This window comes from Musca autumnalis, unplaced genomic scaffold, assembly GCF_047663935.1.
Source record: "Musca autumnalis isolate F117 unplaced genomic scaffold, ASM4766393v1 scaffold_1, whole genome shotgun sequence".
Classification (NCBI taxonomy): Eukaryota; Metazoa; Arthropoda; class Insecta; order Diptera; family Muscidae; genus Musca; species Musca autumnalis.
The window spans coordinates 5,079,580-5,092,882 of record NW_027411644.1 but is presented as its reverse complement, the minus strand read 5'-3'; the positions used below and the strand labels follow the sequence as shown (position 1 = coordinate 5,092,882).

The 13,303-nt window shown below is 34.4% G+C and overlaps 1 protein-coding gene across 7 annotated transcripts in view; it reads left to right on the top strand.

The window, feature by feature from the left end:
• The window catches only part of mura (ring finger protein murashka), a 32,476-nt gene extending 19,393 nt beyond the window's left edge, over positions 1 to 13,083 (top strand). For 6 of the 7 annotated variants that reach the window (XM_073963092.1, XM_073963096.1, XM_073963095.1 and 3 more), the window contains exons 2-9: positions 7,576 to 8,118; positions 8,542 to 8,896; positions 8,958 to 9,329; positions 9,398 to 10,423; positions 10,505 to 10,671; positions 10,751 to 10,935; positions 11,181 to 11,293; positions 11,366 to 13,083. In XM_073963092.1, coding sequence (XP_073819193.1) covers positions 7,814 to 8,118; positions 8,542 to 8,896; positions 8,958 to 9,329; positions 9,398 to 10,423; positions 10,505 to 10,671; positions 10,751 to 10,935; positions 11,181 to 11,293; positions 11,366 to 11,641 — 2,799 coding nt within the window. In that variant the 5' untranslated portion in view covers positions 7,576 to 7,813 and the 3' untranslated portion in view covers positions 11,642 to 13,083. The remainder of the gene's footprint in view (positions 1 to 7,575; positions 8,119 to 8,541; positions 8,897 to 8,957; positions 9,330 to 9,397; positions 10,424 to 10,504; positions 10,672 to 10,750; positions 10,936 to 11,180; positions 11,294 to 11,365) is intronic. The other variant, XM_073963098.1, reaches the window with a different exon arrangement.
• The last annotated feature ends 220 nt before the right edge of the window (positions 13,084 to 13,303 follow it).

Genomic DNA, 13,303 nt, shown 5'->3' with positions numbered 1-13,303 from the left:
CAAATGCATTGAAGTTCTGTAATGCATTTTTTAATTTTATCTGTCTTAACAACATATTTGCTTTTCATTAAATTTTTTATTTTTTTGTAATCTAATTTAAAATCATTATCAAAGCGTTCTGGACCAATTTGTTCTCAAATCGCGCCATTTCGGACCATATTAGGATTTTTGACACTATTGCAATTTTTGGTTTTTCTTTATAAACTCGTGAATTTTATGTTTATATTTTTTTAACCTATCGGACAAGAGAATATGGGGTCATTTGCAACGAATTCGCGAAAGTTACAGGCTTTTTTGTTGACTTTGCCTGTAAAGATTGTTGAGAAAGTCGCCATAATAGTAGAAAAAGTGATGGCATGTCGTCACAGGCTTCCTACAGGGATTAAGCTTCAATATAAAATGCAATGAACGAAAACAAACAAAACGATTCCCGTACCAATCACACAATGCCACAAACTTTTCAGCTTCTCTGAATTGTTTCATTCTCACAACCAAAACAAAACCACAAACTTTTCAATGTAAAAAGATGAAAACTACGATTGCTGAAATGTACTTCGGCTATGCATTGCCGAGTTACCCAAATAAAAAGAATTTTTGGCAAACGTTTGCTGTGCGTTATGTGACTGCTTAACAACCCTATAAGATTGCATCAGCATACCACAGTGAATTTTATCAACCACCAAACGTTTTTGATTTATTCACATGTGTTTAGTACTATTCCGTTTTCTATCTGCTCTTGTGGAGTTGAGTACTTTTCGTTTTGTTCGCACTCACGAATGTAAACAAAACGAAACAAAACAGCGAGCTCGGCCAACGTGGGTTATGTTTCTTTTTGTATTGTTCCTATGGAAAATACGAAACAAAACGATTGGAAATGTTATTGAAAGTATTTTTACGTACGCTGATAAAATGGGTCTGCACTTATTGTATGAGATATTGCCCTTTTGGATTTTCATTGAAATATTGTATTTTTATGGCTTTAGTTTCAAAAACATATTTTTCAAAAATGTTTTTTTCCAAGTATCCCTATTAGACTGGTGGTTAATCAAAAATGTACATTTCAACATAAGTATATAAAAATGTACATACATTAGACTGATGATATTATTTGGTGATGATACAGTAGGGTACCATGCTGTGGGTTTGGCATTTAAATATGGTTATGTATGTTGCTAGTATTTTTAGCAAAATTGGTAGTAGAACGTTTATTTTCTTCACATCCAAGAATGGAAGCTTACAAAATAACCATTAGAAACATTACATAGATATAATTTCGCAAATTCCAATAATGTGAAAACTATTTTTTATTGGAAGTTTCAAATGTTAGGAACAGATTCCAAAACGTCTATGGAGTCTGTTCTGAATCAAACCAGAACAGTAGTGGAATTCTCTGTAACTTATTTTTTGGTTACCACCAAAATCCGCTAATATTAAAACGCAAATTTTTTAATGAAAATTACCAATATTACTAAAAATGAGTTGGAGAATCCCACTACAGTAAATGTAATATCCATTCCATATACATTACCAAGAAGAATTTAAAGATTTAAATTTCTGCTTTCTTCTGTTCGATTGGATATTTAAAATGTTTTTCTTTTCACAATGCATGAGGTTTGTTGTTTTCATTGTTTTCTTTTCAGTATAAAGTTCTTGTTTGAGCCTGAGATTTTTATATCCATGAATAGTGACTGGAAATTTAGACAATATTATTTTTTGTTATTATTTGTTTATTTAAAAATAAAATGTTTTCAAAAAGGATTATCCCTTATGGGCCATGGCGTCACTAGAACATTTTGTTAACTTCTGACTCGTGACTCTGGCATGTTCTGTGAGCCGCCGTGGTCCTTAAAACTTTTGCTTTTAAGCCAAATTTAAGAGGGTGGCAACATACTAAGCACACGTACTAAATGTTTTCTTTTTAACCAAAAAAAAAGTTTGAGTCTAATTTTAAATAATATTGTTATATAGCAAATTTCACCAAATTAATTTATTCATTCTAATAATAAAGCAAAAAAAAAAAAGCAAATACAAAACAAAATGCATTTCTTTTTAATAATTGTAATATGTATGTAACTTTATTTGCATTCTATCCTTAATTGCCATATTTTGTAGAACCTATGTATTGTAATTGTAGTTGGAGTTGAGAGATAACTAATTATAGACATGTATGTGTATATTTCAAAATTACCTACCAAATAAAAACATAAAAAAATAAAATGGGTCTTTGTTATATTATTATTATTATTATGTTACAAGCGCCAGCCTTCCAAACACACCACATCACCATTTATATTTTTGTGTAGCTTTATTATATTCCTTCAAGAATAACCCACTGAGTTTTTGTCATCTTAACTTAATGGCTTTACATTAATAAGAAATTTTTAAAACAAAATAATTAAATAAAAAATAAGAGAACACACCCATCATACACCCAAACACATAACATACCATACAAAACAATATTAATAATATTACAATACAAATATCAAACCAACATATGAAAAACCTAACCTTAAAAAAAATTAATAATAATAATAATTTAGTGAAAATAATAATTTGTATTTTTTGACATACTTATCATTATACCAACAACAACCATTAATACTTACTCTTACTATACATTGTGTATGTATATACATTTAATATTTAAGCTTAATGTAACAAACAAATGATGAAATGTTTATGGTTAAAATATAATCTAAAATACATATTTATATACAAAATTTGCAAAAATAAATTTAAAAACCATAATTTTTGGTTGTTTTACTTTTCTCTGTTTTAATTACGAATGTCGCTACTACTGTGAAACTGCTACAAATATCCTATGTTTTCATTCTATTCATGCTCTTTTCTCTATGTATTTGTGTCTGTCTGTCGTTCGTTCTGTCTCCGGTTCTATTATTCTTTTGGTCTCATTATCATAATTTTTCATTCCATCCCATTTTTGTGAATCCATTTTTAGATGATATTTCTTTTACTTAGCGTTTATCTAACTTTTCACATTTAAATCTTGAGTTACACAACCAAACGTCTATTTCCTCCCCTTTCCCACATTTATGTATCAATTTCAATTCGAAGTTACATTTTGTGTATTGGTGATTTTCAATACTGTGTTTTTGGATTTGCATAGGAAAAAGTTGTTATTATATCATTACCATTCCTAATACCTGCACGTCAAAATAAACATATTGATGTCACCAAAAACGTCATTTTAGATGAGAGTTCTACAAACTTTAAACGTAGCTTATATCAGAAATAACAATTGTTCTTCTGCATAGAAGGAAACGTATCTCCTCCTGGCCTCAGGTTGCACACTTTATTTGCTAATCAAAATTCCATTAATCTCGATATTGATAACTATTTGACACTCTAGCCTTGATAATTTATAACAGCTGTTATTTGTCATTCGAAAGACAAACAACTTAGTTTTCAGCGTTGACGCACATTTATCACACAAGGTCTATTCATGCCTATTAATATAGTACGTAAATATATCTTGCAGTGCATGACGATTACATTTTATAATTTACATATGTACTATAATGTTTTAATGCAGCTACGTTTACACTAGTCTAATCCTGCGTTTAAATGATCCTTTAGGAAAAATATCTCATATTCATAACGATTCATTCAACCCACCCAGCATTAACAATATACATATGGCTGACTTCCGTATCGTCAGTTGCTTTACAAATGACTGCAAATCTGCGAAGTATTCAGCCCGATCATGAATGTAAACTCCCCGTGAGTTTTGCATTTCTGTCGTTGACAATTAAAGGGGAGAGTGAGAAAACTCACGGAGAGTTGATATTCAGGATTGGGCTGATTATGTTTCTTAACGCCTTTGTACTCAACAACTGCAAAGCTACGTGGTTCAAAACGTCAAAAAATACGCATTTTTACCGCAGGTAAAAAGCAAACATGTATCATTTTTATTTCTGATGCATTTAGTTGCATTTTCGAGGAACAATGTATGAGTGTGCAACTGAAATATTTTGACGAAGGTTAAACAACACAAAGCAACTGACAATGCGGAAGCCAGCCATATACAGACATGTGTACATTGAGGATATTATTTTTTGAGGATTAAAATACTACACCCTTTTCGGTTGTAATTCGAATCTCATCTCTTATAAATGAACAGGGAGGAGCCAAAATAACGGAAAGAATATTTGATTTTCGAAATTAAAATATTAAATATGTTCTATGCATTTATTATTATTTCATATTTTAATTAAAAAAAAATAATAATTATAATAATTTTGGAATTACAGTCGGGGTGAAAAGAAAGTTTGCACATAATATTTTATTTTAAATTTCATTATTTCACTGATATAAGGATATGATACATATAAAATATAAATGCAATTTATCTAGTTATTTAGTGAATTATATCCATACAGGGATCTAAAGCGTTCGTACTTATTTATGAATAACATGTTGACTAGGCCGGGGCGATTTGTGTGGAAGGAAAAAAACCTTAATAGGCCCTTCGCGTTTCTGATTCCTGGGATTGAACTGAGCAAACAAGTTTGCTGGACCATATGTCTACGATGAAAATCGAGCCTCCCGATTTTGACTTTAAGCTTTTTATCTACGTTTTTTGACATCTTGGCATATAGCAGCCAAACCGTTGAGATTTTCGAGCCAACACTAAGACAAAAATTGTAGCCAAGACAGTAATTAAGAACTCTCTAATTCATCACAAAAGCATTGGAAAGCTTTTTCAGTCACTTTTGGTCTTGAGAAGTTGCAAACTTTTCGGAAAATGTCTATAAATGGCACTGTGCTACAAAAGTTGACCAGAAAAATATTCAAGCGTTCTGATGCCAAATTCCACCGTGTTGGGATCCATGGAGAACGAAAATGCCTTTATTTCGTTTGGGTCACTTCGTTTTATTTTTTTATAACGGTAAAAGTAGTGAAAATCTGGGTTTCTTATATTTTCAAATTTAAACGGGTATATCTTATTTTTTCCACATCGGATTTCTTTTGATCCTTCTTCCTTTTAAAGGGATGAATAATATATTTTAAATAAGCTATTATTGTTTTAAAACGGTTAACAAATGGCTAAGTTATAGTGGTTTATGTGTGAAAAAACCCCACAAAAACCTGTAACAGAATTTCTCACAATTTTCAAAATAAATATTAAACAAAACAAAATTATAATTTTGAAAATTTATGTCCATAATTAAATGATTCTAGAAGTTTTCAACCTATTTAAATATTGATTTTAAAAGAATTTCTCTATTTAAAATTATTTTCCGTACAGAAAATTCCGAGGGAAACATTTATGATTGCCCTGTATCCTCATATCAGTGAAATATAAATTTAAAATAAAATCTTAAGTGTAAACTTTCTTTTGACTCTGTGTGTATGTAGGTAATTCGAGAATTCCTTTTGTAATCCTTTGGGATTACAAGCGAAATAATACGAATAATTTTTTAATTTATGGGTCTATCTTGTATTGCCACTAAACTTGAGTTGCGTTGTCAGTTGTCTGCGCGACTGAGACGAAATGTTGTACCATGAATGTCAACTCAACTGGGTGGTCGATAAACATGTTATCGATCAGTGTTTTTTTCAAACATGTGACCTCTATTCGCAAAAAAAAAAAAAAACAAAACATTTTGAAAATAATTGCGCTTTGGATAACTCTTTTGTGTATTCTGGACAATATTTTAATATTTTGGCTGAGTTTTCGAGCAAATTTAGAAAACAACCCAAGATTGGAATATAACCTGCCCATTGAATCTTCGGATCGTCAAGTTTTATTTGCTGTCCCAAAAAATGATAAGTTAGGTGGAATTATTTTTTGGTGATGAAGAAAATGTACAGGACATTGCATCTATTAGAAGAAATTTGAGGGACAAGTCGAATCCATTGGAATTGCCATCTGCACTGTAAGCTGATGATCATGTGGAATGATCTGAATTTGTCACCAAATTAATTTGCAAAAGATTTGCTGCTGTCCGCTCCAAAGGCGATAAATTCACTTATTGTGATGGACCACCACCAGTGTCATTGAAGTGATGTTTATTTTGAGGCATTTTCTTTTTCAACTTTGCTTTGAAGTGAATCCAGACTCTGTCACTCTTCAGGTGTTCGTGTTGGAGGTTCATGGCTGTTTAAACTGTCCGAAATGGACCTCCACGCTTCATCCGCTGTGGCTTTGGTTTCACCAAAACTCCCGAACTCCTCGGGCTAAGTTTGGGTTTTCACTCAGTTTATCAATTAATATTTCGAACTGCTGCTTTGTCGTTATTTTCACCATATTGATACACAAAATTAATTAATGATGCAAAGAATCAATAATTGTTAACAAAATGTTTATTTTTCCTTCTATTTTACTTCTTGTTTCTTCGAAAATGTTCACTGCAACTGAAAATTGGTGGTTGCTGAAAAACAGCCGCTTCGTCAACTCAGATTCGCAACTTCAGTTGAGAGTTGCCATACGTGAATCAATTTTGACAACTGGCAACGCCACTCAACGATAATTGTTATCGATGATCGACCCCTTAATAATTTGAAATGGAGAATTTAGTATTACAAATAATTGCATTTTTAAATGGATGAATGAATTATTATATAATTGTTTCGAATTACATCCGAAAAATATTTATACCAGAAAAATGTGTGCCAAGTGATACCCGGAAAACAACGATTTTTGGAATAATGCTACGAAAAACAAATATCGCACCAAAAACTTTCATACAGCGAATAATGCTTTCGAATCAACGCATTTGGTGCGTAAACATGAGACTTTGAATTCCTAAAAATTGTCCTTCAATGTACTTACACAGTATTTTGAAAATATGTTAGTATGTGAATGCCTAGGGCCTAGGTAGATAATGTTCCCATTCATTTATATAACCTCACATACATCTTCTACATACCAATCACTTCCTCTCCTCCGCCTCCTCCTCCTAAAAATAATAATTAAATATATTAAAGTAGTCCAAAGCGTAAGCGTAATTCTGTAAAGTAAGTATGTTTTGTAAAATCAAACTTTTTCTTTATTTCCATTGTCGATTATCATGTAATTCGTACTATCTGCTTTCAAAGTTCCTTATTAATGCATGACCACAACACACACACATATACTACCACCACACCCGTAATACTCGTAAGAAGTTTAAGTTTCAATGAAAATTGATACACGTAACGTAGTGAATGTTGGATGAGGATGATGTGTGCAACTTGGGAGAGTGGTACAGCTCTTTTTACTGGCTGATGTATATTAGAGTGCTTTCAAGGGTTGACAAGGGTTATTGTCGTCTCCAATACTATATGTATATTCACATTTGCAACTGCATTTATTTGCCTTCATAGATTAAACGTTTTGTCATATATATAACTTACAAAAAATACATACCCTTCAATATCATCCAACCATAAGTGTTTTAAACACAAACACACAAACAACACCTACATACATATATATACATGTAAGTGCATACATGACATCTAATATGATGTATGCATGCACTACCAATGATGATCCTCATCGTCGTCGATAAGTTCAATCAATGAAATCAAATATATATTATGTGTGTTTTTATATTGAAATTACAGTTATAGATTCTTCGAAAATAAAGACAAAAACTTTACTACTCCCCCAACTCAACAATAAGGACCATCAGACATCTATCCATCCATCCAAGCAATCAACCATTGATTCGAAAGAGAGACCTTTAAGTCAGACATTCTACGGATCAGATAATAGCTACCTTAAAACGCAACACCAGAAATAATAGACGGAGCTGTAGGACGGAGGATCATCGATTGATCGGTGTAACTTGTACTTATTGTCATGATCAATTCAAACCACACGGGCACGACCCGTCGACCATTTTCTCGTAACGGTCCATCTGTTCGTAATAATCGAGGGCGCAGTCTATTTTCTCCACATCATCATTCGCATTCGTACCAGGGTCAGCAACAAGTGCACCAGCAGCAACAACAGCAACACAACAACAATCATCGCTTGAATAACGGTATTAATTCCGTTGGAAATAATAACAATGGTAATGGCAACAACAACAACACAGGTACATCCTGGTACAATAAGGACAACAGCGGTAATAGTAACAACATTGAAACGTGGAACTCCCTGGGGTAAGAAGAACTTATTGATATGGACCATCATAAAACAAAAAAAAAGAAAGTTATGCTGCATTGCTTACCTAAACCACCAATTGTATCCCATCCTATTTAGTGTACTGTTTAGCGAAAACGCATTTCCTGAGTGGTCTTAATTATTACTGAAATTAAAAACTTTCAATATTTTTCAAAACAATATAAACAAATTTCTAATACTGAACATTTCATGCGACTAGCGGGCTCACATCACAAAATGAAATCATTTAGTTCAGTTTTTTTGTTTGGGAAAACTCAACAATTGTTTAGCCTTTTTTAGATCTTTTCCAGTGATCCATACTGAATATCCAACCATCCATCAGTGACCAAACTTGTTCAATGTATACATAGTTTTTCTTAACTATATTGAACAGTTATTTTACTTTTCTCCCAATATTTCAGCAACAATAACAATAATCATCAACAACAACAAATTAACAACCTGCCACTGCAACAACAATTCCATGGGCAAAGTTATCAACAAAATAATCGTCGAGGAGGGACAAATATTCACGGCGATTTTTACAATTTTCGACGTGGAGGTGGTGGTGGAGGCGGTTCCGTCAACAATGCTAATGGGTCCAACATAGCCACTGGCGGTAATATGATGATGGTACCTCATCGTAATATTGACTATCATCAACAGCAGCATGGTGATCGTTATAACAATAATAATCACAGTCGTAGCTATAATGGCATTAATGGAGTTGGATCTAACACAGGTCTATGTGATAGGAACATAAACATTAACAATGCAGTAAGTGATAAAGTACATTCAAATTGTAGCCCTTTATTTATGATTTGTTTTGTCGATTTAGCACAATGATGCAGGATTGGGTGGCAGCAATTCCAGAAGTATGGAAAATACTGACAATAGTGGCAATGCTAATTTTTCCCTCAACAACAATAATCGCAACAATAACAATTCGTACAATCGATCCTCACAGTACTACAACAACAATAACAACCAAACAAACCAGTACATCAATAATGGACCATCAACATCGGCATCGGCTTTAGGTGCTGGTGGAGTTAGCTCCTTGTTAGATGGGCCATCGAGTTCAGGTTTATCTGGTTCGAATCTATTGAAATCGGACAGTCCGTCACGCAAACGAAGGCGTATATCGGGCAGAATGCCTAGTCAGTCGCCACCGGCTCTATGGGAACAAAGGCGTTCGCCTCGAATGTTGGTAGGTATTTCATTTGAATGCAAAACTATTCCACCAGATAGTTCCTAATCGTTGTATTATTTCCCCAGTTACAGCAGGGTAGTCCACCCATAAGACGACCACGTCTTAGGGACAATAGCAGTTCAATTTCACAAAATCAAAGTTATTTTAACAGTGGCGGGTACCATCAACAGAATCAGCCGAATCATTATCAACAGCAGCAGCAACAACAACAACAACAGCAACAACATCAGCATCAACAGCAGCAGCAAGCACAGCAACATTTGCAACAACAGCAACAACATTCAAATGGGCATTCAAATCCCCACTTTATGCCGCACCAACAACAGCAACAACGTCCGCACTGGGATTTAAATACGGCAGCTGTAGTTAATACCAATTCGGCTTCCTCCCTTGCTCTTATACACACCCCACCGCCTGCCCATCCACACAATCAAGCACAGAGTCCAACAGCATTGCCACCGCCACCACCATTAATGGTTGATATCAATCAGGTTCCCGTGAGTTTATCACTGCGTCATGCCGAGCCAGTATGGGCTTCTATTTGTACAACGTATCCCGCCCAACCGCCACCCCCACCCCAACAGCCGCGTTTGGCACCATGTCATCTCCATAGTATATATCCGCAACCATTTCCGACACAACCCGCCTGTAATTCACACCCGCATGCCCAATTCACTAATGCCGCTGGGTTTTCGACTGGTACCTTGCAAGTGGCCCCCCAAACACCGCAGCAACTTGCGGCTGCGACAGCCGCAGTTGCGCAGCAACAACAATCAGCCCTGGTGGCTGCAGCCACAGTTGCAGCCAATTATCAGAATACGACACACCTAACACAGCAGCAAAGGTCGGATGCTGCTGCTGCTGCAGTTGCCAGCTTATCACTAGATCCGGCTGGTGTGCATCATCATCACCATCATGCACAAAGTGTTACAACAGTGCCACAACTTCAGGCCACATCCATACACTTAACGTCAATGTCGGCGGCTGCAGCCGCTCATCACTCACATTCCATGGCAGCGGCAGCAGCAGCTGCTGCAGCCCAAGTTTCGCAGCTTTCAGCTCAACCACAACCAATTATTATATCAGCAGAAGTAAGTTTTTCTAAATCATGCCCCCCCTGCATAATAGGGTACATCATAGATTTACTAATAACAAAAACTGAATAATTTCAGAGGCGAACATTCCCTCCACACAGACGTATAACACGTTTCTGGACCGCAAATCATCCCCATGGCCCTCATCGGCATGTCTTGCCACCTCAGACCTTGGGTCCACAACCAACACCAGTACAAATTCAAACAACTGGTATTATAAATCCTGGATTCTTACTTAATTTCCTGTAAGTATATTCATCAATAGAATGAATGTAATTCATTTCGATGATAATTATACATATTTGTTCCCGTTAACTTATGTAGTGCCATGTTCCCGTTGTCACCATATAATCAACACGAATTGAATTCGTCCGATTCCAATGAAACCGAAAACTACGAAGCTTTATTGAGTTTGGCTGAACGTTTGGGCGAAGCGAAGCCACGTGGTTTGGCACGCAGTGAAATTGATCAGCTTCCCAGCTATAAATTTAATCCAGAAACCCATAATGGTGAGTAATGAGGAAGGATTTTTTGTTAGATTCTTTTCCCCCATTGTCCCCGTTTGACTCCCGACCGACTTGATAAACATCACACTGCGCTATATTCTTACAATGCGATGTATCATACTTTTGGTCGTGAGATATTTAAGTTCAAATGAACTTTATGAATTCGATATGCATGCGTAGGAATAATCCAAAAAGGGCATTACTTGTTTAAGCAACTTATAATAAACATAAATTTTATCTCAATATAGGTGATCAAACATCATGCGTTGTTTGCATGTGCGATTTTGAAGTGCGGCAAATATTACGTGTTTTGCCCTGTTCACACGAATTTCATGCCAAATGTGTCGACAAATGGTTGCGGGTATGTATAACAATGCAGTTTTATGTCTTATTTCGAAGTACAATATATATTCTTCTTTCGTACGTTTTGCAGTCGAATCGAACCTGTCCAATATGCCGAGGCAATGCTTCAGATTATTTTGATAATCCAGATCAACAAACACGACAGCAACAGCAACAACAGACTCAAATGCAAACAAATCAAAATACATCTGCTCCTGCTGTTGCTGCTGCCGTTTCAGGAAGTGCAGTGGTTAGCGGCGATAATAGCAATGCCGCCTCAACTACAACACCAACAACAATTAACATTAATTCTAACAATAGTCAAGTTCAACCAAATGGTCAAAGCATAACAACAACAACCCACTAAAAGACAATAACACCAACAAATATGCATTGTCTGTCTTAACAAAAACAACGAATTTTACCTTCACCACAAGGTTAATTGTTTTTCTTTTCAATCATCCTTTTAATGACACTCATTCATTTGCAAAAACCAAAACAAACAATTTATTTCAAACATAACAAATTTTTGTTGTTTAAACACGACACATAAACATTACTTTAACTTTATTTCAAATATTTTACACAGTGATAGATAGCTCACTTTAATTTTATATATGTATGTATATTTTAAAAACGTTATATGCACAATACTATATGTATCCGTTTAGAAAGGAAGTAAGCAATTAATTAAAAATCAATTTTTTGATGAAAATGACCTTGCAAAATGTGGCATTATTAGACACGATGCAACAGACAAAATGGGATCTCAGTCCATATGGAGTGAGTGCTCATATTTCAGTTTTCAAACGTGCAATATCTTATCAAAATTTTATGTTGAAACATTTTCACTTTTTCCACTTGAGGAATATATTCAAACTGTTTTTGATATGTCTCAGCATTGTTTTACGAAGATTGTTGAGAGCCACCGTGGTGCCGTCGTGGTAAGCACGTCCGCATTGCACTCAGAAAGTCTGCGGTTCAATCCCTGACCAGAAAGTCAACATTTTCGGCTGTGACAAATTCCCTCAGTGTAATGTTGGCGACATTTCCTGAGTATTTCAGCCATGAAAAACTTCTCTACAAATGATGTCGTAAGACAAGCCGTTCGGACTCGGCCATAGAAAGTAGGTCCCATGTCATTGATATGACAGACGTCTCCCTTTTCCCTTCGGAGATGTTGTGGGAAAAGTATGTATGTATGTACTCAAGATTGTTATTACTGATTGGGCCGGCGTTAAAAAGAAATATACTTTTGAACAGCTTTCAATTTTAAATTGTAAATCTTTACATAAGACACACATACATTATTGCTTTGCCTTTATATACATACTTTAGCTAAGCGAAATATTCATTCATTTGGCTGCTTCAACTAGCCACATTTTGTTGTATTGGTCGCTTTAATGTTTAGTCTAGGATTACATTTTTGACTTCTTTCCATATTATTTGTATTTGCAAAATTAGCAAAGCCAAAAATCTATACAAATCGTGATTCATAGAGAGTTTCATTTTTTTATTGTAATAATTAAACGAACAATAATTACCGGTCTGTAAACAAAAAAGCAATCTTTTTAAAAAAATCAAAGAAAAACTAATTATATGGTGTATGTAATGGTCATGTTTAAACATTTATAACCAACAATTTCTATAAATCCTTAATTCTAAAAAAGAACAAAAAATATAAATAATATTACTGTTTTTACTTATTTGTTAATGAAAGAGCCTATAGTCAACTTATGATAATGATAATTTCAAAGCTACATGTTTTTGTGTGTGTCCTTAATAAAAATAACAAAAAAAGAAAATAAATATTATTAGAAATTATAGCGAAAATATGCTTCAATATCTAAGAACGATGTAATATTTTGATTTGACATTTCTAAAGATATCTGTCTCTTCCAAATTTTCACAACTAATTCTGTTTTAAAAATCTTACAGAGGTGTCAATATAAATATTGCATTGTGCTGAGCTATATACACTAAACAAATTGTATGTTTATATGTATGTTTGAGGAGATGTCTTGGCATG